The sequence below is a fragment of the Mustela erminea genome, chromosome 1, assembly GCF_009829155.1.
Source record: "Mustela erminea isolate mMusErm1 chromosome 1, mMusErm1.Pri, whole genome shotgun sequence".
NCBI classification, from domain to species: domain Eukaryota; kingdom Metazoa; phylum Chordata; class Mammalia; order Carnivora; family Mustelidae; genus Mustela; species Mustela erminea.
In genome coordinates this window covers 138,649,637-138,676,627 of record NC_045614.1, presented here as the reverse complement: position 1 = coordinate 138,676,627, position 26,991 = coordinate 138,649,637, and the positions used below count along the sequence as shown (strand labels likewise).

Below are 26,991 nucleotides of genomic sequence, written 5' to 3'. Positions count from 1 at the left end.
AAGAACTAGCAGGAGCATATATTTGAGCATCAAATTCATTACAAAAGTTTTAGTCAGTTACATGAGAGCTTTGTTCTTTTTGTTTTTAAATATGTTCATAGAAGTAAATGTATCCTGGGGATGTATTGGACAGCATATTGATGATAATTAATAATACTGTATTTTATATTTGAAAAATTGCTAAGAAGATAGATCTTAAAAGCTCTTATCACAAGAAAAACAGTTTGTAATTATGTGTGGTAATGGATGTTAACTAGACTTATTGTGGTGATTATTTCACAATATATACAAATATTGACTCATTATATTATGTACCTGGAACTAATAAAATGTGAAAAGTCAATTATATTTCAATAAAAATAAATATACTTATGTAAAAAATATTTTTTAGAATATTTTATTTATTTGACAGAGACACAGCGAAAGAGGGAACACAAGTGGGGGGAGTGGGAGAGAGAGAAGCAGGCTTCCTGCTAAGCAAGGAGCCTGACATGGGGCTGTGGAGCTCCATCCTAGGACCCTGGGATCAACACCTGAGCCGAACGCAGACGCATACCAACTGAGCCACCCAGACACCCATCATGTAACAAATATTAAAGTATACTTGGCACATAGTACATTTTTGGGTAAAGCTTTTGTCAGTAGTGAATGGCCACAAGAGAATATACTTAAAATCACTGAAGTTTTTGCTATAGTGCCTGACTTACTTTTAATATTTGAGAGTAGATGTATATCACTTAAAGGCTTGATGTCTCATTGGAAATTTGTTCAATAATTCTATTCTCAGGGCTAAAAAGAATTCAATATAGAATTTATTACTGCATAGATCACAACACATTTGAACTCCTAGAGAGAGATGCTATTTAAACATTGTGACTTTCATTTTATTAGGTACTCAAGTTTATACTGCACATAGGATGGATTAAAATATATACATTGGATGGATTAAAAAATATACAAAGCAAAACCCCACAAATAATATTTTGTGGCCAAAGCTACCTCTAGACCGGTTATTTGGAATTCAAAATATACAAAGCAGCTTTACAAAGGAATCTACAACTTTAAATGTTGATTAGCACTTACAAAAACAGTATTAGGGAAAAGAAAAATCTAATACACATCTTGGTGAGAATAAAGTGTTTTGGGGTAAGTACAACAAAGCAAGTAGTCACTTGTAGCTGGCCTCTTTTTTGAAAACTGGAAGCTGTATCAGAAAAGTTATGAAAAAAAGTAAGTCTAAGACAAAGTCAAGTTTCCAGAATTCAATACTTTTTGAGTATTTACATGTGTTACTGATGCCTCCTGGGTACTGACTGCCCAACAGAGTCAACTAACACAGTACATGAGACCCAGGTGCTTCTGCTTATACTTTTCACTCCAAGTACACTTCAGTGGTCACATGTTGGACCTTGCCCTTGACCTTGCCCTTGGCCATTTCCATCATTTGGGTAAAAGTAAACAATAAGAAGGATATGACTGAGTTATGTTTGGAAGGATTCTCAATAAATGAGACATTGTGTATGAAGTGACTGGCAAACAGAAAGAGCCCAATAAATGTTAGTTTTTTAAAAATTCTGCAATTGCATTGGATAGATCCCAGAATTAGCAGTGAAATCCATGGTTGCTTCCCACCTGGGAGGCCTGTATTGCAACTGTTTCATTCAAACTTTGGAGGTATTAGTATGTGTGTTCTGGTTCACAAGATAAAAATAAAGCTGGGCTAACTATAATTTTGCCATGCTCCTTTTGGTACAGTTCTGAACTCACTTTGAAATTAGCAATCTTGGGGAGACTTCCTGATATTTTCATCAGACTTTCCAACGAAGTACCTATTCTTCCATATGCTTTTTATGGAGGGAGGGAAGGGGGTTATACTATTACCAAAACGAATGGGATGAATGACAGTGCCTTGATGGATCAATATCTTAGGTAAATTCATGATAGAAACAAAAGCACAGACAGTGTTCTCATAAATATTACTACTACAACACAAAGGTCTACAGACATTGTGGAAAGCTTTTAGTCACTTTAGACTAAACTTTAGGCTCTTTAGACTCTTCTTCCAAAACCAGGGACTATATTTTTTTCTCTCAGGGGTCATTGACCCACAGGGGAAAACAAATAATAAAGGGTCTTATAGAAGTTGAAAAGGAACTTAATTATCAATGGATTACTTTATAAAGTCACAGTAAAAAGTGAAACTTAGATGATTTAAAATTTAAGAACAGAATAACACAAAACTTTCAGTATGTTTAATGATAGGAACATTTTAAATTCTACTTCAATTCCAGTATAGCCAATAATGGGGTGAAGAAAAGTAGTGGACAAACCGAAAAAAGGAAAGAAATTCAGAGGGAGAGAAGGAGAGATTGAGATCAACAGAGAACCAAGAATAAACACACAAGACCCTGTGGGCAGGCTTACTGGATTTCTTTTTTTAAAAAGTAACAAATTTCATAACTCTTCATCTGTGCTGTGGTCTTCAGGGATAACGCCTTTCACTGCTATTTTTTAACAAACGCTATTCTTCACAATTTATTAACTCTCTTTATCCTTGAAATTCTTACTGGGCCTACTGCTCCCTGTTCAGAACTTTCTCTGATGATGACAATGTTCTAAATATGGGTAGCCTGATGCTGTGGCAATATATGACTACTGAACACTCGTACTGTGGCTAGTGCAATAAAGGAATTTTTAAATTTCATTTTGATTAGTCAGACGTGGCTATCTAATTGGACAGTGTAGGTCTAAGGGACGTTTGTGGTGCGGATGCTTATGGTGGGAGGAAAACTGGTCTCAAGGCTATGTAGAGATGACTAAGGACAGATGAAATTAAATCACAGAACAAATTACAGCCTTTCAGCTCTATCTTCTTCCACCCTTAAGGTGTTTCCTTTCCTTTCCTTATCATATACACGAAGTACTCAATAAATACTATTGCCTCAGAAAAGTCACCTTGCTTTAGGTGTACAGTTTCTGTTCCAGATAAAGCACTCAGTGGACCTAGATGAACTCCTTTTTTTATGCCTCATGTCTAAACCCCATTACTGAGAACAATCCTACCTTCATTGTCCCTCAAAGAAACATGCTGAACATAAACAGCTTTTGAAAGTCCTTTGCACTTCTCATAAGCATGTCCTACCTGATCACTTTGTTGGCTGTCCTCTACTCCCCTTAACCTCTTCAGTCCTCTTGTTGCTTACCTTTTCCAAATGGAGAAAAACGCTCTTTGAGGGGGTGGAATCTCAAAGTCGTTGGTAGGCGTTGGGGCAAAAATATCCGCCAGGTTAAGTGTACAGGGTATATCTACCTCTAAGACTTTGGGGAACAAGGCTTTTAGGAGTGTTCACTACTACATGCTGTCATTTTCATTAATAAACAGCTCTCACCAGCAGTTTGACTACCGTTTCAGCACTGCTCTGCATGGTTTGGTCACCTCTAAATCTATAGGTTTTAACTAGTTTTCTCTTTCTTAAACCTTACTTCATCCGAAAGTAACAAGTCTCTTTCCATGCTAGTGAGCCACATCCGATTTTTCTTGTAAGAGCTACATTTTCGACCTCATATACCTGGGAAAGGTGAGATTGGGACTATTTAAGAGTCACTTGAAAATCACACCAGTAGCTGCCCCTACCTGGGTTAGTCACAGAATCACCCCATTCCGGTATGCAGTGCTTGTCTCTTAGTAGTAGGTCATTAATAAACACTTGCTTTATGAAGGAAGAGTCACGTGTAAAGCTACGCAGCCTCCTGTAAATAACTTGTGTACGAGGGCAGTCTCAGGGTACCTTCTGAATGAGCCTTACTACATCCCGAGTAGTTTGGGCTATGAAAATTCTAACGCCTTCCCAATTGCCCTCGTGGCAATGCCAATGACCAGAGCTTCCCTTTATACTCATGACCTCTTCAACAGGCTTTTCTCTTCTTGGCGCTCAGTATTATAATGGCCCACTGCTGTGCCCGCTTTGCGGGCTCTAGAGCCAGGGATCAGAGGTACAGGGACCTAGGCCACCACTGCAGGCTGAGTCTCTCTCCAACCCACTTGAACCTAGGGACATTTCTCTTCTCAGCAGCTTCTACTAGGACTCCAGCCTGGCCTCCCCCACGTTCGTCTTCGCGCCCCTTCCTTCCCTCACAAAACACTCGGTATCAGACAAGCCCCCCCCTCCCCGCCCCCCGCCCCCTCACTCCCCGCAAACCCCGTCGAGAGCTTTCCGGCTTCCGCCGGGCGCGTGGGGCCCGAGGCGTGGCAAGGGAGCCCCGCTCTGCGTTGGCGAACGGCGTGGGCCGTGACGTCACTGCGCCCTGACGTCGAGCCGACGCGTAGCTTTGGTCTCCGGGGAGACCGCGAAAGCCGTTCGCACTCCGAGTGGAGGTCTAGGTGAGACAATGAATGACTTCCTTGAGTGCCCCCCGGCCTACCCAGTCCTCGGGACGCAGTTCCGGAGCGGAGGCGTGCTGACACCGGGGGAGAGAGCCGGAAGGCTGAGCCGCGGCGCCGGGGCAAGGGAATGTGGCCCCGAGCGTCGCCCCCGCACCCCTTTGCGGCCCCTGCACAGCTTCCGCGAGCTCGCTTGGCCCCGGCGTCCTCTAACGAGAGCGCAGCTCGTCCTCCGCCCTGCACCCTCCTCCTTCCTCTTGCCACAGCAGGTCCCGAGGGTACGGGGTTAGAAGGGGACGGGTTTCAAAATCCAGCAGTCTTAGCTGGCCTTGCAGTTGGTTTCTATTTGGAAAATCCCGCCGCTTCAGGAATGTCTTAGAACGTGAACTTCGTTTCACCTGACCGTGACCTGCTCGTTTGCGGGTGATTCACACCAGGGGAAGGGTGTGTTTACGGAAGGGCCCGAAAGCTGAACGTGACTTAATGGCCCAACGTGACACTGCTGTGAGGAAGGGAATCGGAAGTGAACAATCCAGGACGTTCCTGTGTTTTCGACATCTTCCTTGTGATCCTGTTAAAGAGCAGGTTCACAAATACTTAGTGGTTGCTGCCAGTTTCACCGCACCTCTTGCTCAAGGGCAGCCTTCATGTATGTAATGTGAAAGAATAAAAGAAACTGACTTCATAAAACATGCAAAATAATGTGCGAGTGAAGTAATAATTTAAAAAATTGCCGTGTTGCCAAAGGGGAAAGAGACTTTCCCCTTCCCTTTCTTGAGAAACTTTGTATTTGTGAATGTTTCCACCGTTCCTTTAATACCTATGCGATTTTTAAAAAGACTCAATTTTTCTTGAGGACTTGAGAAAAATTTCTTTAAAATGTAAACATCAAGGAAGCTATCTGTCACCTTGGAAATTTCGCCTAGGCTCCTTACATTAGTACCAAGGGCTCTGTCCTAGAGATTTGTATTCCTTAGAACAGTCGCAATTAACTAGCGCAGATAGCTTCTTCAGTTACTAGGTCAATTGAAAACAAACTATGAAATTGTATAACAGACTGTATTGAGAATGAGTTACCGTTTCTCTTGAGAAGATGTATGTAATGGATTGTATCTACACAGTTATATAAAAAAAAGTGGAGTTACTTTCTGTCTTTGTAGTCTCATTAGCAGATTGGCTCTGATGTGCGTCACAATCTAGTTAAATGCTTATTCAGTAATAAGACTGTTTTCTTTCTGCATTGTGGAGAGATTTTTCGGGTTGGCAGTATTTAATTCTTCAGTAATCAGAACCTGCCAAATTTCCCCACTTGCTATAATAAGGCTACAAAATTGGAATAGTTGTAGAGATGAAGAGGATACTAAACAAAAACTGTTCCACTGGTCCCTTGTTTATACTGTCACTAGATCCATACTTTCAAATAATTTTATGGGTGGAATTTAAAAAGGAGATTTCGTTGGTAATTTTAGGAAAAATTCTACTCCTACCAGAGTTTAATTAAGGTGATGCCATCTTATTTTACTGATGGTGAGTCCATTGTAAAATGACAGAAGAGAGAATAATGAGCCTTCTGTGAATAATGAGCTCTTGCCACATCAGAGACAGTCTGCTGAACATCAGATTATTATGTACTTGGCTATGTGGGCCTATGTTAGCTATGTCAGTTAACTTTACCCTCATAGTTAACTCCAGTTAACTTTACCACACACACACATTATCTTTCTATGGGAAGAGAGTCCATTAGTTATTTGTTTTTAAAAAGCATCTCATTAAAACAGCAGGCTTTGTGTTAACACAGGGGATGAGGAATTTTCTTTCCAACAATGGTTGCATGATTAAAAAAAAATACTGCTACTACAGAAATTTTTGTCAACTACAATTTCCCTAACACTCTGTAGTGGCTGAGGTTGCTGTCTCTGATAGAGTACTCTGCCTCCAGTCTATCTTTGTGTCAAAATCATGCTCTGATCAAAAGCAGATGGCTTCAGGAAGCCTTCCATAGTTTCCAATTCCCACCCGAAAGATAAGACAGGTTTCTTTTCTGAACTCCTAGGTTGTTCCTTCTCTACCACTCCTGGCCCTCAGACTTTCTTCCTTGCTATGGAATTGTGCCTGTTCATACTCCGCTGCCCTCTTTCTACTCGTCACTCCTCAGATGTATATATAAACATTTCTTACGAAACTGGACTGTGTATTCTCTCTCCATAGTTGGGAAAGATTAAAAAAAAAAAAAAAACCCGAAAGTACTTCCTTCAGTCACCTTGTGCAGTTATAACAAAGTAGTGATAGAATTTTATGTTGAGGGTGCCTGGGTGGCTCAGTGGGTTAAGCCCCTGCCTTCGGCTCAGGTCGTGATCTCAGGGTCCTGGGATCGAGTCCTGCATCGGGCTCTCTGCTCAGCAGGGAGCCTGCTTCCTCCTCTCTCTCTCTGCCTGCCTCTCTGCCTACTTGTAATCTCTCTCTGTCAAATAAATAAATAAATCTTTAAAAAAAAAAGAATTTTATGTTGAGTTCTTTTATTAGAAAATGAAAATCTGGGGCACCTGGGTGTCTCAGCGGGTTAACCCTCTGCCTTCGGCTCAGGCCAAGGTCTCAGGGTCCTGGGAGCTTGGGGCTCTCTGGTCGACGGGGAGCCTGCTTCCCACTCCTGCTCTCTGCCTGCCTCTCTGCCTGCCTCTCTGCCTGCCTCTCTGCCTACTTGTGATCTCTGTCTGTCAAATAAATAAATAAAATGTTTTAAAAAAGAAAATGAAAATCTATTAAAGTAAAATATCTGAACAAAATTATGTAAATGTTCATCTTAAAATGAACACTTCTCATGCTTTGATGCACTGATCTTCCATGTCTGCGGATGATATTTAATTTGATAACTGTCTTTTTCATACTTCATCCTTTAAACCAGCATTCGTGTCACAATTGTTTTTCCTATCTGCTGAACTAAACTACTATATTTAGATATTTTTCTGTTAAGTTTTTGAACCCCCCTTTTATAAGGAAACAGAAATAAATGGGCCTGTTTAAAATTTTAAGTGACATTTATTCTGTATTTGCAAAACAAATTGTTAGTAGTAAACCACCACAGAAATTACAATTAGACTATAAAGTTCTAAAGAAAAAGAAGTTTTCTAAGTTGTCTGTTATCTTTTTCATTCTAGTGGCCTAATAACTGAGAAAAGCCCAGTTGTTTGTACCTTTTAACATTGAGTTGACAGAATAACTGTTGAAAGTTATCACCATTCATCTCTGAGTACTCCTAAGAACTTATATCTTTTAATTTGAATTTTATTCACATTGTTTCAATTCTGATTATTGTTATCAATGTTTTTAGATTATTTTACTTGAGAACTCACATTTTGGAAATTATGGATCGTCACATCCCCATGCATGCATTACCTGAAGAAATCCAAAAGGTATGATATTGGGTTATTACAGCATAATATTAAGAACATTTTAAGGTAGTTAGTTGTAAAACCTGGGAGAATGATTTTAGAGGTTTTACACTTATTTTCGTCAGAGCATCTGCAATGAACTGATGGAGTGGTTAAGGAGAATAACCATAATGGCCAAACTAGAGTTCAGTTTAGTGCAAAGAATGGTTAACCTGTGAAGGAGACATCTTTAATTCCAGCATAGTATTTGACCAGGTATTTGTGGAGCTTTTGTGAAAAGAGGGCCTCGGGAATGTCTAAATACTAAGGTACTTTTCTTGTAGCTTTTCAGGAGAAGAAAGCTTATAAAAAATGGAAATACATGGCCCTGTTTAAAATTTTAAGTGAACCTTATTCTGTATTTGCAAAATGGGTAATTAGTGTAAGCTATTATAGAAACTACAGTTACTTTGTAACTTTTTGTTACAAACGCTAAATGTTGTGATGCTAAATGTTGGTGTCTCTCTCCATATAAAGGTCTATTTCAGTTTCATCTTATTTTTTGCCACTTATCATGTACCAGACACTGTTTTAAAACCTTTCATATATATCTGCTCATTGAATCTGATGAACATCAATTTTTCTTTACAGTTTCTATCCTCCTTTCCTCCCTGTGAGTTCTTATCTGTCCTCAGGCAGAAGCATTTACCCTATATTTACTTTGGCAATGCATACATTGTTAACAGTTTAATTTTTAAAATACCTCTTTGAAACTGATTGACAAATTGTGTATTGAAACCTCAAACATTAACTATCATTAATCATTGAGGTTTTTTAGTAAATCTACAGTCAACTCTTAATTAACCACCAATCCATTACTTTTTAATTAAAAATTGCAGTCATCTCTCAGATATGCTTTTATCCTTTGTGCACATTGCTTTGGGCTGCCTGTTAGCATTAATCATTCCATTGATTTAACTTGATGCTTAATGTTACTGCGTGTCCTTCAGATTTATGTAAAATGCAACCTAGCAGGAGCTGGAAGGGAAAAGACCCAGAAAAAGACCTTTTAAACCATTGCATTTCATTTTCTTCACCTTTTAAGTTACATGTAAGAGATAATAAGCACACAGAGAGCTTAGCTATGCTATATATATCTGAAAAATGGTGATTTTATATCTTTAAAGACATGGTGTATTCTTCCTCTCTCACTCAACTGAGTTCCTTCCATTGTGCTAGGCTGGTATGGTAGAGATTAAGAGAAACAGACCAAAATAGTCTGAAAGAAACAATACCCACACTGCAGATCCCAAAGAAGAGGATATATAATGACATGAAAAAATTACTCTAAAAGATAGTTTATGATTTAAATATCATATAAAGTAGTATATTCTTTGAGAATGGAGAGGTGGCAGGCAAGGGGGAGGAATCCCTGGTATTGGGATGGTCCACATAAGAAGCTATATGTGGGGGATAGACCTGGAATAGACCCCCTGAAGGCAGAGTATTTCTATAGACAGATGGGAACAGGATATCCTAGGCCAGGGTAACAGAGCTTGCTGGTGAGAAAAAGCTGGCCAAGTTAGAGGACGTTTAACAATATAAATGTTTTGAATAAGAGTATGTATTTATTTTGACTATTGTTGTAAGAGTTGCAGAATGCATTTTTCTCGTGTTTAAGTTACTATATAAGTAAATTGTTTAAAAATGATAAAAACCGAACCTTTCATAAATCTGCAGTTATATTCTTCTGGCAGGAATGGCAGGCAGCTGTCCGTACAGTGCAGAGAAGGGACATCAAGAGAAACTCAGCTGCCTAAGGCCTTGGACAATTATGCTGATTATAGCCCTTTTCCTGCTGAATGTTTAGAATGTAAAGTGCAGCTCTGTACTTTTTCAGATCTAAGTTAGATACATTTATGCCACAAATTTTTATCAAGTGCCTATTATGTGCTAGACATTGTTCTGGATACTTGATTATAAAGCAGTGAAAATGTGTTCATGTAGCCACAGCCTATTAAGCACAACCTAAGAATAAATCAGTTATTTGTTTTCCACAACTTCTTACCAACCTTTGATTCCTCTAGATTGTCCATAATGTAACTTGTTAAATTGCTCACTGATCAGGTGGTCTATTTAGTCAGCTTGCATACATCATTCTGTACGGAACCATGTTAAATAGATAAATAGCTTATAATGGTAATAGGAATACTTCAGATTAGAACCATTTCATTATTTTTTTCAGTTTTTTATATTAAATTTTTATTTTAATTTCAGTACAGTTAACATACAAGTGTTATATTAGTTTTAGGTATACATTTTAGTGTTCAACAATCCTAGAACCATCTCATTATTAATATGAAGAAAACAAGTCATTTTTTCCACCATGGCTTTGAAATTGTGCTCATTTCTTTATTAGATAAACAAGTATGTGAGGTGTGTTGGTCAGTATGTGGTGACAGGTTTTTCAAAGGTTTATTTATTTATTTAATTGTTCTTCTGTTAACTTTTTGTGTTAGTTTTTATGCTGGCTCTTCTTTCTAGAGAAGCCCCTGCTGTGTTTCCTCCCCCCCCACCTTGTGTGTAGGCAAGGAAGGTTAGTGTAGAAATTAGGAAAGAAAAGGTGAAATTTTCCTATCTCTTTCTTTCTATACTTTTGCTATATGATCAGGAAATCGATGGTCAATAAATCCCTTGGAAAGATACATGATAAAGAATGTGAAAATGCACTATATTGTACTATTAATAGCAAAATTGGTAGTAATTGAAAAAGTTGCAAGAAAAAGTAAAGGTGGTGGGGACAGGTGTGAAGAACGCTGATGACAAGCATTCTTGTTAGAGAACCCATTTCCTGATTAGAAGCCTACAATTGTTAAATTAGCTTCCCCTGATCTCATCTTCTTAGGAAATCTTAAAGAAGAAAGAATAAAATAATCTTTTTGACTCCCATTCCTAACTCTTTCTGCCTTTTATCATAGTTTCTGATGGAGCATAAAACACACCTCAGACATCCGTATCTCTCAGTGGAAGAAAATGTAAAACAGGCCCATAGGCTGGATGGCAGGACCACACTTGTCCACTTTGCTGCTAGACTATGGTTCTCTTCTGAATGTTCTTAGACTATATCTCTAAATCTACTCTCTCTAGACTGACTTAACCCCTGCCTGTGTCCAACCTCCAGTATCCAACAGCTTTGCTTGAATTTTCATCCAGTGTTCTGGAAGAATGCACTTGGTCTGAGTTTAGAATTGCCACAATTTAAAGCTAAAACTATGCTTCTAAATCAGCAAAGTAATAATTCTTTATTTATTCCCTTTCTGAATGTCAACTGATGTGACGGACAGGTGGGCTTTTGTTTTTAGAAAAAGAAGCAATGAACGACTTTCCTTTTGCTGATTTCATTAGGGGACATAGGCAGAAGTCAAAATAACTCCAACAAGCTAATGGAAAAATTAGTTCTTTTGCAAAAGTAGAATTGATATCTTGTTTTTTGAAAACAGTGACAAAATGAACACTTGTAATAGGATTTTAGCTTCAGAAGATATTTATTACCACAGAACACAAAGTAAAATAAAGAGATCAGAGTTGTTTATTTTACAAAACAGAAGTGGTGCTGCAAGGGCTGGAGAGCACACTGTTCTTTCTGGGATAACAATCCCTTTCTCTAGAGTAACAGCTCATTTTGTCCTGTTTCAGTAAAGTAATTTTAGTACTTTGGAACTTTGAAATTTATTCAGAATAACAGTTTTATATTTCCAAGCACAGATTGTCATTGCCAGAAAAAATAAAACGTAATTTTCAAGGTCATTTTGGGCCACTGTGGCTAGGGTCAGATTTGGTGTTGAGTTAAAGTAGAGAAAGAAAGAGAATATAGTCATAGAAATGTTAGCACTAGTGTCCTGGAAAAGTGATATTTGTATGTGAGTGTATGTGTGTTGTGATTTTAAGCAGTCGTAGTTTTAAAAGTTAATGACAAAAGAAATAGGAAGCATTGTAGTTTTTGGAGAGACTATTCAGTTAATATTGTGATCCAAGATAGTTCGTTAGGAAAAACAGTTTTTTTTTTTTTTTAAATAGTACTGTGAATCTTGAAAACTCTGCATCTGTCAATCTGTAGTCCAAAATACTGTTTTGTTTTTGTTTTTGTTTTTTAAGTCCAAAATACTTTTGTTGGCTGGCTGCAAAGAGTCATAGAGTCTAAGGTGAGGTATCCCAGGGGAAAAATAGGTATTGGAGGAAATACACTTTGGAAGTATATTTATATAAACTGAGTGTGTCATGTATAATTTATGTGTGAAGCCAACATTTCTTAAAATTGCTCAATAAAATTTCTTTAAGGGTTAATCTCTCTATTTCACTCCCTGATTTATTTTTACTCTTATTATTTTAAAAGTAAACTTATTTTGAGATCGTTGTAGATTCACATGTAATTGCAAGAAATAATACCAAGAGATGACAGCTTCTTCTTCCTCAGCCCCCCTTTTTTCCCCAGTTTCCCCTAATGGTAATATTTGGCAAAACTGCAGTCTCATGACCAGGATATTGACATTGATACAGTCAGGGTGTAGAACAGTTCTATCACAGCAAGGGGTCCTCATGTTGCCCTTTAATAGCCAAACTCACCTCAGCCTACCTCTTCACACACCTCCACTACCCCATCTCCCACACCTAATTCATGAACCCTGGGAACCATTGATTTCCAAGAATTATGTTATCTAAATGGAGTCAAGCAATATGTAACCTTTTGGGATTCCTTTTTCCCCTCAGTGTAATTCTCTAGAACTTTATTCAGGTTGTTGCATGTATCATTCGTTTATTCCTTTCTGCTGCTGAGAAGTATTCCGGGGATGAAGGCACTGCAGTTTAACCTGTGGAAGGACGTCTGGGTTTTTTCCAGTTTTTGACTATTATGTATAAAGCTGTAAATATTCATGTGCATGTTTTTATGTGAACATATGTTTTCATTTTCCTGGGATAAATGCCCAAGAGTGCAATTTCTGCAGTAGTTGAATTGTACAGTAGTTGCATTGCATGTTTAGTTTTTTAAGACACTGTCAAACTTTTCCAGAGGTCTGTCCCATTTTGCATTCTCACCAGCAATGTATGAGTGAGCCACCTTTTCTGCATCTTTACCAGAATTTGATGTCATTAGTGTTTGTGCTAGCTTTTTGGATAGGTATATAGTGATACCTCATTGTAGTTTTAACTTGCATTTTGTAATGGCTAATGATGAATGTCCTTCCATGTGCTTATTTGGCATCTGTATATATCTTCTTAAGTGAAGTCTCTCTTCATGTCGTTTGACCATGTATTTTTTAATTGGATTTTTTTTAAACTGTTGAGTTTTGAGAGTTCTTGTGTAATCTAGATAATAGTCCTTTTTCAGATACGTGATTTGTAAATATTTTTTCCCTAGTCTGTAGCTTGTTTTTTTATCCCCTTCACAGGGTCCTTTGCAGAATAAAAGTTTCAGATTTTGATAAAATCCAGCTTACCAGTTTTTCCATTTATGGATTATGCTTTTGGTATCAAGTATAAGAATTCTTTGCCTAGAAAATTCTGAAGATTTTCTCCTAGGTTTTTTTTTCTTCTAAGATTATATTTTTATGTTTTACATTTAGGCCCATAATCATTTTGAGTTAATTTTTGTATCCAGTATGAGTTTAGTATAAGTCCGTTCAATCGTTCCTTCCTCCCTTCCTCCCTCCCTTCCTTCCCTCCCTTCCTTTCCTCCCTCTTTTCTTCCTTACCTCCTTCCTTTTAACCTATGAGCATCCAATTGTTCCATCACCATTTGTTGAAAAAGCTGTCTTTCGTTCACTGAGTTGCTTTCGGACCATTGCAAAAAATCAGTTTGGCATATTTATGCAGATCTATTTCTGGGTTTGCTATTCTGTTCCATTGATCTATCGCTCTGTTAATACCACACAGTCTTGATTGCTATAGTATGTCTTGAAATCAGGTAAAATGATTCTTTCCACTTCATGTTTTTCAAGATTGTTTTAGCTCTTCTGATTCCTTTGCCTTTCCATATAAATTTGAGAACAATCTCATCTATATCTTTAAAAACATTTTGCTGAAATTTTGCTGAAAGAATTACATTAAGCCTATATATATAAATTTGGGGACAATTGCTTTTTTAAAAAAGATTTATTTATTTATTTATTTGACAGACAGAGATCACAAGTAGGCAGAGAGGCCGGCAGAGAGAGAGGGGAAAGCAGGCTCCCTGCCAAGCAGAGAACCTGATGTGGGGCTTGATCCCAGGATCCTGGGATCATGACCTGAGCCGAAGGCAGAGGCTTTAACTCGCTGAGCCACCCAGGCGCCCCGGCAATTGCTATTTTTAATATTTTGAGTCTTCAGTATGTTTTTCTATATATTTGGATCTTCTTTGGTTTTTTTCATCAGCATTTTATAGTTTTTAGCATATAAGTACTGTATATGTTTTGTTAGATTTACGCCTAAGTATTTCATTTTTTTGAGCAATCGGTGTTGTATTTTTAATTTCCCTGTCCATGTGTTCACTGGCAGTTTGTACAAATATAATTAGTTTTTGTATGTTATTCTTCAATTATTGATCTTGCTTAAACCTATTTGTTCTAGTTTTATTGTAGATTCTTGGGATTTTCTATGTAGACAGTCATGTCCTCTCAAATAGGGATAGTTTTCTTTTCTTTTTCTTTTCCTTTCCCTTTTCTTTTCTTTCTTTCTTGTATGTATACCATTTACTTCTTCTTGTCTTCTTGCCCTGGCTAGAACTTCCAGCATTATGTTGAATAAGAGTGGAGAGAATGAATATATTTGCCTTGCTACTGATATTAGAGGAAAAAACACATAATTTTTCACTGTTACCTATAATGTTGGCATAGGGGTTTTTGTAGATATTTTTTGCCAGTTGATCTTTAAATTGGTGGTATAGCAGTTTGACTTATTGATAAAGAAGGGTCCTGATGGTATTATGAAATGGTCAGGTGTCCTGTATACTTAATGATTCAAGAGGTACACTGTCCTGTCTTAAAGTGTTTCTCCCAATCCTAATGAAATTCACTAGCTAGACACTCTGCATCTTTTTGAATGGAAAGCCTCTTAGAAAGATTAACATTTTATATTGCTGTCACTCTTACCTTTGTGACATAATTTACCTATTTTTTTCTTCCTTATTCAAGTATGAAAAGCCTGGGAGGGGTGGAAGAAGGAACAGTTTTGGAGCAGAGAATGCCTCAGATGGGCAGCAGTAGGTTACTCAAGTGCCTTTTCTAGGTAAAGCACAAACAAGAACTTGGAAAAGGATCCAAAGCCTAAATAAACCTTTAAAAAATTTTACATCATTTTTATGTTAAATAACAAAATTTTTAAAGTACAAACACTGCACATGAACAGTTTATTTTATAATTTATTTTTAAAGAGCTGTATGTTTGTTTAATGTCCTGTATTTGTTGATGCCTCCGCCAAAGTGCATCTTGTAGAAAGCAAAACATCCTGCTAATGATAGCTCTTTTGTCAAGAATGACAGCATGTCATTATTTTACTTACCAAATGGGACATGATATAACACAAGTTATAAGAATGAAGCACAAATTATGTTTCACAAAAAACATAACTTTTACTTACTTCATTTGGGAACACAATTATAGTATTCAATAATTTCTCAAGTTTGACAAAAATGTCCTAAGTAATTAGCCCATACAAACAAAGAATTTGAAAGGGTTATTACATTTCTTTCTATTGTAGTTTTACTTATGGAAAATTATTTACAAGTTAATAACACTGAAAACTTTTGTTCAATATACTTATTTAACATAGATCGATCAGTGATTCAGATTGTCCTAGGCCAAATCTGGAGACTCTTCTTATGGACTTATTATTTTATAATTTGATTGTCTTGTTTCCTAGATCTTAATGTCATGTTTGGGCTCTCTTTGTTGAACTTCTAGAAGACCTGTTCTATAAAATGTATTACTTCATATATTTCAGCTCCCTCCACCCCACCTTAATGGCTGTGGTAGAATAGCATCCTAATAGCTTTTGTAACTGTGAAATGTATACTCTTTCTGTTTTGTACATCAGGCTGCAAATAAGCTCCAGCCAGCAAGAGTCTTCTTTGGGATGAGGATACGGCATTTTGCCAGAATCTAGGCAAGAACCATGATTAATGGGCATAAGGTTAAGAATGAAAGTGCCTCCAAGTAAGAAATATAATTTTCAAATTGATGAGAAGGAACCAAAACTCACAATGAGCAAAGGAATTATAAGAAAATACCCATCTGCTCTGAATTAGTTCAGGTCTCTTGACCTAGATAAATTATATTTACAGGAACTGTTAGTGCCTTTACATGGGATTGTGGAACTACTCTTGGTGATCTTTGAGAACATGGAGAGAGTAAGAGGATAACGTACACATGCCATCCCATGTGTAAAATAACCATAAATCACAACCAGTGAACTCAATTTCAATCCCAGACAATATACTAGAATATATTTATTAGACAGTGATGGGGGGGGTACCTGGGTAGCTCAGTTAGGTAAGTGTCTGTGTTCAGCTCAGGTCATGGTTTGAGGGCCCTGGGATCCAGCCTGGCATCAGGCTCTCTGCTGAGTGGGGAGTCTGCTTCTCCCTCTCCTTCTGCCCCTCCTCCAGCTCATGCACAGGTATGCGAGCTCTCACTCTTTTAAAAAATAAAAGGTGATTTGTGAGGATATACTAGAGAAAACAATAACTCTTGAGCCAATTTTATGTTCATTAAGGGAAGTGGCATGTAGGTTCTGCCATTCCATTTTGTTTTGTTTTCTTTTTTTTTTTTTAAGATTTTATTTATTTATTTGAAAGAGAGAGATCACATGTAGGCAGACAGGCAGGCAGAGAGAGAGAGAGGAGGAAGCAGGCTCCCTGCTGAGCAGGGAGCCCGATGTGGGATTCGATCCCAGGACCCTGAGATCATGACCTGAGCCGAAGGCAGCGGCTTAACCCACTGAGCCACCCAGGCGCCCCCATTTTGTTTTCACTTACTAGATCTAGGAACTGTGGTAGCCATAGAAAATATGGGCCTTATGAAGACATTTGACACAGTTTGTCATAATATTCCTGAGGATGATATGAATCAGTATAAAGATAATTGGGTAGTTTAGTAACCAGCTGAAAAGTGTACCTTCAGCTCTTCAAATGTGCTGACATGCTGTGGAGTTCTTTCCTCGATTTTGTCATAGTCAAATTTTTAATTAGTCAACATTTTTAATCAATGAATTGTATGAATAAAGCAACTTATAAGGATTAGTTTTGAAAAAGACACATAGTTTAAAATTTCCTGGATACCAAAGTCAGTAAATAAAGGCTGAGTCTAAGATACACCTATTTTCAAAATATATGTGTGTCTAAGATATTTATGTATAAGTATATATGTTATTTATTTACATTTATAATTATATTTATTATTCTGCATTTCTATATGAAAACCTATTACTCACATAATAGAATGAAGTTTTTTTGGTTATAAGAAATAGGTACTTTAAGGGGGTAGGGGAGTAATGCAGGAAGATTGGGCATGGACCCCTAAAGGCAAGTAGGGCAGCTAGGTCTCAAGAGGAACTGAGGTGAGGAATTCTCAGGGCATTGGTTCTTTTTCTCCTCTCTTACTCTGGATCCAGATTATCTTTGTCTTATCTTGTCTCTGTGTGTCTTCTCATTTTTCTCCCTCATTCTAGTAATGTGGCTAACTCTGTACCTTGCATATGATCCTTCTCCATTATGACTGCCTAAAGGTGTCCCAAATACCTGGGTCTTCAACACTTAGAAGTCTGGTTGGCTCATACCAGCTTAGGACTTGGTTCTTCTTGGTCTAATATCTAATCCCCATCCCCCAATCAGCCATGGCTAGGGAGGATGGGTAGACAGAGTTTTAGTCATTTTACCAAATAGAGCAGCTACTACTGTAGAAGGTGGATTCTCTAAAAAAGTAGACATAGGTGGGAAGGAATAGATTGGTATATTTAATACAATGAAAGATAATTTTGTACTAAGTACTTTTTAAAAATAGGGCCTTTATTTAACACAAAACCCTGTTGTAGTATATCATATTAACATATAATTGCTGAAAATACAGAAGACAGTTGTGATCTAAGGTTGCAGTAGAAAATACTTCCGTTGATATTACTTATGAGATATTAGAATGAGGGAGGTTTGAGCCCTCTCTTACTCTGTTTTAGTGAGACCAACCACACTGGAGTATTAAATTCTGGGCACCATACTTTGAGACATATATAGAACACTGGAACAAGTTCAGAGGAAATTATTTAGAATAAGGAAGAAATTAAAAAACATGTCATATGGGAAACAGCTGAGGGAAGTGGAAGTGTTGACCTGGAGAATAGAAGATATGGAGTGTTCCTGAAAGCTGCTTTTAAGTATTAGAAAGAGCTCTGTGTCATTCCACATGGTTTCTAGGAGGTCTAGGGCCAGTGAATGTTCCAGGGAGGCAGATCTGGGGTCAGCATGAGAAGGAATTTCCTGATAGACAAAGCCATCAGAAGATAGACAGGCTGCTTATATCATTTGGGATGTTGAAATAGAGTCAGGATAATGACTTACTAGATTGGGATAGACTTTAGGAACCCATCCAGAGCTTGAACTAAGTTATCTTTATGATTTCTTCCAAACTTGTTATTTTACAAATCTGTAAATTTGGTATTGCTGGCAGTTAGATGATTGATATAGTCATTCATCTGTATCCCACAGTATTATGTTTTTTAATTTGAAATTTTTATTATTGAACTTTAGATGAACAAAATGCTACTGTGAAAGAATTTGTTACTAGTTTGTTTCATCTGACTCATGTGTAATTGTACTGATAGGCAGATGAGGTAGTGTCATTCCTAGTTATGGGAGCAGTTTCTACAATCTTTAAAAGAAAATTTTTAAAAAGATTTTATTTATTTATTTGACACAGAGAGACACAGCGAGAGAGAGAACACAAGCAGGGTGAGTGGGAGAGGGAGAAGCAGACTTTCCACTGAGCAGAGAGACCCACGTGCAGGACTTGATCCCAGGACTCTGGGATCATGACCTGAGCTGAAGGCAGACGCTTAATGACTGAGCCACCCAGGCAACCCCCTCTTTAAAAAAAAAAAAAAAACAATTAAAAAAAAATATTTTATTCATTTATTTGACAGAGACCCGGCAAGAGAGGGAACACAAGCAGAAAGAGTGGAGAGGGAGAAGTTTCTACAATCTTAAGGGAGGTTGCATTAAAAGTAACCCTTCAAGTGTTGCTTTCATTTTAGTGCCTTGGAGCAAATATTTAATGAAGCTGTCTCTCATTCTTTGTGAATAGCTGGACAAGTAGAGTAGTCTACTTGAAGAATATTTATATATTTGAGACAGAAAAAAGAAGTACCTCTCTCTCGACTTTGCTTAAAATTCCATTTTTCACTGCTCTTGTGTTGACTAGAGATGTATGAACATTTTATTTGATGGAAGGAAGAGGATTTAGCTGACCGTCACATGGCAGATAAATATAACATAAATGGTTACAGGTGTAGGTGCTGGGTTTAGATAGACTTGGGTTTAACCTAGGTCTCCATATATCAACTGGTTATTCAACTTCAGTGGTCACCATTTCCCTATCTAGAAAATCTACCACAGATATCTACCGTACCTATGTGAAGGGAAAAGAACAGAGAGAAGAGGTTGGGTTCAAAATATTTTTGCTATTTGTGGTTTTATGACAGAATTCTGGCTTAAATTCTGTTAAATTCTGTAAAAATCATAAAATGTTAAAACTGAACAGGAACTTAAGAGTTCATTTGGTCCAATGCCAGAATTTTATAAATGAGGAAAAATAAGATCTGAAAAAAGCCAAGAAGCATCTCCAGGTTCACAGTGCAGCTGGCAGTAAAAGGCCAGTGATTTCTCTCCACTTCATGGAAAACTCATCTTAAAACAAAAATTTTAAAGATGTTTTCATCATTTTTAGTTTTATTTTATGGAAAATATTCCAAGGGTAAATCTTTCTTAGAGATACTATGGAGAAATAATCACTCTGAAAGACCCTTTTCTAATTCCAAGATTTTGTGTCAGAGTCGGTATCATGCCAGTTTTTAAAATTTTACCCAGATGTAGGCAATGTCATAATTATTACTCCATGGCATAATCCAGTGTACATTTACTTCAGCTGACCGGCATAGTTGCAATGATATCTTCAGTGGAACTTTGCTTTAGAGAATTTAAAAAATATCCTTTCAATGTATGTATGTCTGTCTGTTTTCTAGATGTCTCCTGAAGAAAAAGTTTGTAAGTACTGTGGAGTCAGCTATCTGATCCTTCACGAGTTTAAGGCTATGGAAGAAAAAGTGAAGGCGATGGAAAAAGAGATGAAATTTTATCAAGGAAGTGTAGACCGTGAAAAGAGACTTCAAGAAAAGCTACAGTCTCTTAGTCAAGATTTTGAACAGTACAAAATTGACAATGAATCCAAAACAGAAAGGTTAGAGTCTATTATTCTTTTCTGTCATTTATTTAGTTTGAAAGAAAAGTACAGGAAAGAAATAGACTTTGAATGTTTTTCTAAAATTTCTCTGTATCAGTTATGTTACAATTTAATATATTTGAGTTCATTTTATTATTAATAATTATTAAATATAATTACTATAGTTTGAGCATTTCTTTAAGACATGTATTTAAATAATTAGAAAGCAGTTAATTCAGTAATTATATGGTGAGATGGGTTAAGTTTTAATTTTCCCCAGATGTATATCCTAATTTTATCATTAGGAAGATTTGTCTAGCAAAAACCAGGTGAATTTTGGTAGTTTTTGATACTTGATATTGTTTTTAAATGGCCTCAGACATTTAGATTTATAGAATAAGGTTTTCATGTTTTGAAAAGGATGCCAAAACATTGATATTGGTACATGATTCTAAATCACTGAAATCTGAATAAAATTGAAGAATGGGTTCCTGATGCTGTTGAATCTAATCAGCAATTTAGTCTGCTTAAAGACACCTCAGTGGTTTTATACAGACACTTCGGTAAAAGGGTTTTGCTGGTATTTTATGGCTTTTCCTTTTTTATAAGTGAATATTTCTCTATTTAAAATATCAACAGTTGATGTTAGTAAATCTTGAATTAACAAAGGTAATGAGTATCATGTCTTTGTAAAAGTAGGAACTTTGTTAGATCTCCTAGGATTAAGAACTTTAATTATAAATTTTTATAATTACATTAAATCTCCATTGAGTCTGATAGTTCTTAGACTATTACTAAGAAAATTTTGTTACAGTTTCTTGAATATCAAATCTGAATAATAAAGTATTTTGTAATATTTGGGTAGAAAAATAAAAAGTTTGAAGATTCAGTTTAAAATTTTAGAGTTGGAGGGTTTTTGCCTATCAGAGCAGAAATTCTTTTGCTTGCTGTATTTACATTTTACTTTCTTTAATAACATGTTACATTATATAAGTCATATATAAATACACAAAATAAAAGAAGTATATAGAAGAAAAGGCAAGGAGTTCCCTTTTTATTCTGATTTCTTCTTACTGGAGATAAAATTGCTTTTAATGTCTTGGTGTATATCTTTCTAGGTTCATTGTTGTGCCTTTACCCTCATTACAGATATATTTCTTTAAGATAGCTAATATATTATATAAGAAATATAATTTAAAAACCTTTATCTTTTAATAGGCCAGTTTTTAATATAAGCAATATATTAAATATATCATTCTGTGACGTTTGTCACTTAATTTATATATATTGAAAATTGTTCCGTGTTTATATATATAGATTTATCTTTTTATCTGTTACATTTTCCTACTAAGAATATGCTATAATTTACTTAACTTTTTCTTTCCAACATTTAGATTATTTCCAATACTTATTACAGACGGTACCTATATTTATGTTCTTGTGTAGGTATATTTTCTGTGGGATAAATTCCTAGACATGAAGTTGCTGAAAGAAAGGAAAAGTCAATTTAAAATTCTAAAAAATGTTATACCAAATTGTCCTTTGAGAAGATAGTGTTAATTTTTATTTGGCCAATTGTTTATAAAGTGGCCATTTTCCTACTTCTTGTTAATATTAGAGTTTTTCAGATTTTTACTTTTTTTTCTAAGGGGAGAGAGGGGCAGATGTAGAGGAAGAGAGAGAATCCCATGCAGGCTCCATGCCTATTGTGGAGCCTGATGCAGGGCTTGATCTCATGACCCTGAGATCATGGCCTGAGCCAAAATCAAGAGTTGAATGCTTCACTGACTGAGCCGCCCAGGCATCCCATCAAATTTTTGCTTTTTTCTTGAGTCAAATAAGTTACTTCTTTGGTGTTTAATTTGTGTTTCTTTATTGCTAATGATGTTGCACATTTTTTTACATGTTTATTAGACATTTATATTTCTTCCTCTATTAATTATTTGTTCATATCTATTGTCCAAATTTCTATTAGGTTGTTTAATTTTATCTATAGGTGTTTTTAATATAACATGGATATCTTACTTTGTTTATATATGTTGCTAATATTTTCTCATGGTTGCTTATCTTTTCGTTCATTGTGTTTTTTCTGCATTGATTATTTATTTGTTTGTTTACTATTCCATGCCAAATTCTGATCAGGGTTCTGTGTCAAGTTCTCTTAGTTATGAACAACAGAAACTTACCTGATTAACAATAACCTAGATTTAGCCAAGTTGAAAAACCAACATATGTTTAAAAATATTGTAGCATTGATGTTTTAGTTAACTTTTTAAAAAATTTTATTTATTTGTTGACAGATCACAAGTAGGCAGAGAGGCATGCAGAGAGAGAGAGAGCAGGAATCAGGCTCCTTGCTGAGCAGAGAGCCTGATGCGGGGCTTGATCCTAGGACCCTGAGATCATGACCTGAGCCAAAGTCAGAGGCTTAACCCACTGAGTCACCCAGGTGCCCCTGCATATCTTTTTTGCAAGTATTTTCTCCAAGTCTGTGGCTTTGTCTTCTAATTCTCTTGACATTCTCTTTAGTAGAGCAGATATTTAAATTTAATGAAGTCCATCTTATTGTTTATTTCATGAAACTTGCCTTTGGTGTTGTATCTAAAAAAGTTATCACTATAACCAAGGTAGTCAAACTTTTCTCCTGTCATTTTCTAGTTTTCTAGTTTTGTATTTTATATTTAGGCCTATGATACATTTGAGTTAATTTTTGTGAAGGTTGTAAGGTCTGGTTTTTTGTTTGTTTGTTTGTTTTTCTGCATGTGGATGTCTTCTAGTTACTTTCAGCACTCTATGTTAAAGAGACTCTCTTTTCTCCATTGTGTTTGCCTTTGCTCCTGTGTCAAAGAGCAGTTGACTATATTTATGTAGATCTGTTTCTGGACTCTCTGTCCCATTAATATCTTTGTTCTTTTACCAGTACTACATTATTTTAATTATTGTAGCTTATAGTAAATTTGAAGCCAGGTAGTGTCAGTCCAAAATTTTTTTTTCTCCTTCAATATTGAATTGTCTGTTCTAGGTTTTTTGTCTCTCCATGTAAACTTCAGAATCCATTTTTTCATATAAATAAATTCACAAAATAACTTGTGGAATTTTAATTGATATTGAATTAAATCTGTACATCTGTACATCAAGTTGGGAAGAATTGATATCTTTATATATTGAGTCTTCCTGTCCAAAACATGGAATATCTCTCAATTTATTTAGTTATTCTTTGTTTTCTTTTTTCTTTCTTTCAAATTTTTATTTAAATTCTAGTTAACATATAGTGTAATATTTAGAATTTAGTGATTCATCACTTACATATAACACCCAATATTCATCACAACAAGTGGTCTCCTTAATACCCATCTTCTATTTAGCCCATCCCTCACCCACCTCTCACCATTGACCCTCAGTTTGTTCTTTATTGTTAAGAGTCTCTTATGGTTTGTTTCTCTCTCTCTCTTTCCCCCCACTTCCTTTATGTTTTGTTCCTTAAATTCCACAAATGATTTCATATAGATATATAGATAGATAGATAGATATAGATATATATATATTCCTCATCATCTTTCTGTATTCATCAGCTGATGGGACTTGGGCTCTCTCCATAGTTTGGCTATTATTGATAATGCTGCTATAAACATTGGGGTGCATGTACCCCTTTGAATCTGGGGTTTTTGGTTTTTTTTGTATCCTTTGGGTAAATACCTAGTAGTGCTGTTGCTGGGTCGTAGAGTAGTTCTATTTTTAACTTTTTGAGGAACTTCCATGCTATTTTCCAAAGTGGCTGCACCAGTTTGCATTCTCACCAACAGCGTAAGGGGGTTCCCCTTTCTTGGCATCCTCCCCAACATCTGTTGTTTCCTGTGTTGTTAATTTAACCATTGTGACAGGTATAAGGTGGTATCTCATCATGGTTTTGATTTATATTTCCCTGATGATGAGTGATGTTGAGTATCTTTTCATGTGTTTGTTGGCCATCTGTTCTTCTTTGGAAAAATGTCTATTTATGACTTCTGCCCATTTCTAAGCTGGATTATCTACATTTTATTTTCTTATTTAGATCTTGTACATATTTTGTTAGAGTTTCTTAGGGTTGTGCCCAAGTATTTCATTGGGGGGGTACTAATGTAAATGGTAATCTGTTTTTAATTTCAAATTCCATGTGTTTGTAGTATATAAGAAATTGACTCTCGAAAGTTCACCTTGTATCTGGCAACCTTGCTATAATCGCTTACTAGTTCTGGGAGTTTTTTGGTTGATTCTTTCATATTTTCTACACAGGTGATCATATAGATTTGCATACTACAAATTTCAGTAAGTTGTACTTTCATTTTCACTTAAAGTATTTTTAAGCTTCTCTTCTGAGTTCTTCTGTGACCCATATGTTATTTTTTCATCTCCAAGTATTTTGGGATTTCCCAGCTCTTCTGTTTGATTTCTAGTTTAATTTCCTTTTGGTCTGAGCACAGACACCATATGATTTTTATTCTTTTAAATTTGTTAAGATGTGTTTTATGGCCCAGAATATGGTCTGTCTTGGTGAATGTTCCATGTGAGTGTGAAAAAAATGTATATTCTGTTTTTGGATGAGGTAGTCCATAAATGTCAATTATATCAGTTGGTTGATGATGCTGTTGTGTTCAACTATGTTCTTATTGATTTTTAATGTGCTGGATCTGTCCATTTTTTATAAAGTCTTCAACTATAATTATGGATTTATCTATTCTTGTAATTCTATAAGCTTTGCCTCATATTTTGATAATCTGTTGTTAGACTCTCTTGTTAAGGATTATTATGTTTTCTTGAGGTTTTGACCCCTTTATCATTATGTTATACCTCTTTTTAACTCTAGTAACTACTTTGCTCTGAAGTCTTTTCTGTCTGAAACCAATACGTACATTCTCACTTTCTTTTGATTAGTGCTAGCATGGTATGTCTTTCTCCACTGCTTTATTTTTAATCTATTGGGTCTTTATATTTAAAATGGATTTCTTGCAGACAAGAATATTTGGGTTTTGTTTTTTGATACGCTCTGACAATCTGTCTTTTAATGAATGGATTTCGACCATTGACATTCAAAGTAATGACTGATATAGTTAGGTCTAGATCTACCATTTTTATTACTCTTGTTCTTTGTTCTTATTTTTGTCTTCCACACTTTTCTACCTTTTATGGATTTGAACATATTATATCATTCCATTTTCTCTTAGAATATCTGGGTTTTTTTAAAACTTTTTTTAGTTGTCCTGGAATTTACTCTCTCTCTCTCTCTCTCTCTATATATATATATATATATATATATATATATATTTTTTTTTTTTTTTTCAAGTCTGCTTTCAGATAACACTATACTGCTTCATGGGTAGTGTAAGTACCTTATAATAATGAAATATTTGTGATTCCTTCCTCCTATTTCTTATACCATTGCTATCATTCATTTTACTTTTTTTTTTTTTTTAAAGATTTTATTTATTTGAGAGAGAGAGCAAGAGAGAGAGAAAGAACAAGAGAGAGAGTAAGCACGAGCCGGGGTAGAGGCAGAGGGAGGCAGAGGCAGGGGAGGAGCAGACTCCCTGCTGAGCAGGGAACCTGATGCAGGGCTGGATCCCAAGACCCTGTGATCATGACCTGAGCTGAAGGCAGACACGTAACCAACTGAGCCACCCAGGAACCCTCAATTCACTTTTAATTAGGCATACATAAATATCCATATATATTTTTAAAAGCACACATAATCAAATACATTATTGCTCAATTATTAGTTTGAATGAATTGTTGCTAATTAGATTAAAAATAAGGAAAAGTTTTAAATTTACATTCACTTAGTCCCTCTCTGATGCTTTTGCTTTATGTTGACCTGAGTTTCTGTTCTGTATTCTTTTACTTTTTTCTGAAGAATGTGTTTTAACATTTCTTGCAAAGCATCTTGACTGGCAGGCAAATACCCTCAAGTTTTGTTTCTCTGAGAAAGTCTTATTTCTTTTTCACCTTGGAAGGATAATTTTACAGAGTACAGAGTTTTATGTTAATTTTTTTTTCTTTCAAACTGCAAGTATTTCATTCCACTCTTTTTTTCTTTTTTTTGCTTGCGTGATTTCTGAGGAGAAGTTGTATAGAAGACTTATCTTTGTTCCTGTATAGGTAAGGTGGGTTTTTTGTTTTTTTTGTTTTGTTTTGTTTTGTTTCGTTTTGTCGTTTCTGGTGTTTGTTTGTTTGTTTGTTTGTTTTTAATTATTTATTTGACAGAAAGAAAGAGCACAAGCAGGGGGATAAATAGGCAGAGAAAGAGGGAGAAGCAGGCTCCCTACTGAGTAAGGAGCCCATTGCAGGGCTCCATCCCAGCACCCTGGGATCATGACCTGAGCTGAAGGCAGACACTTAACCTACTGAACCACCCAGGTGCCACAGGTAAGGTGTTTTTATCCTCTGGCTTCTATCAAGTCTTTTTTCTTTAGTCATGATTTTCTATAGTTTAGAGATGATATACCTTTTTAGGGGGTGGCATTTATCCTGCTTGGTATACTCTCGGGTTCTTGGATCTGTGGTATTGTATCTGACATTAATTTCGAAAGAATTCTCAGTCATCATTTCAAGCAATTCTTCTTTTCCTTTATTTCTTTTTCTTTTATTCTTGTTATATATATGTTATACCTTTTATAGTTGTCCCAAAGTTCTTGAATATTCTTTTTTTTAACTTTGCTTTTCAGTTTTAGAAGCTTTTCTGATCTATTGTCATATGTTCAAGCTCAGAGATTTTTTTCTTAAATGATGTCTAGTCTACTAATAAGCC

General features: G+C 36.0%; 1 protein-coding gene and 1 long non-coding RNA gene across 4 annotated transcripts in view; one reads left to right on the top strand and one right to left on the bottom strand.

Annotated features, from left to right (window-relative positions):
* Positions 1-475: 475 nt before the first annotated feature.
* Positions 476-4,216, bottom strand: LOC116591208. Of its 2 annotated transcripts, none has more exons than XR_004285869.1 (3): positions 3,204-4,216; positions 1,120-1,204; positions 476-512 (listed from the first exon to the last, which is right to left on the bottom strand). It is a non-coding gene; the product is annotated as an uncharacterized LOC116591208 (long non-coding RNA). The 2 variants fall into 2 exon arrangements; XR_004285870.1 differs by having other exon boundaries at positions 3,635-4,216.
* Positions 4,217-4,287: 71 nt separating this feature from the next.
* The window catches only part of LEKR1 (leucine, glutamate and lysine rich 1), a 183,687-nt gene continuing 160,983 nt past the window's right edge, over positions 4,288-26,991 (top strand). The window contains exons 1-3 of one of the 2 annotated variants that reach the window (XM_032343951.1): positions 4,288-4,381; positions 7,710-7,791; positions 20,014-20,228. In XM_032343951.1, the coding sequence (XP_032199842.1) occupies positions 7,744-7,791; positions 20,014-20,228 (263 nt within the window). In that variant the 5' untranslated portion in view covers positions 4,288-4,381; positions 7,710-7,743. Of the gene's footprint in view, positions 4,382-4,573; positions 4,660-7,709; positions 7,792-20,013; positions 20,229-26,991 lie in introns of those variants that run through there. The other variant, XM_032343960.1, reaches the window with a different exon arrangement.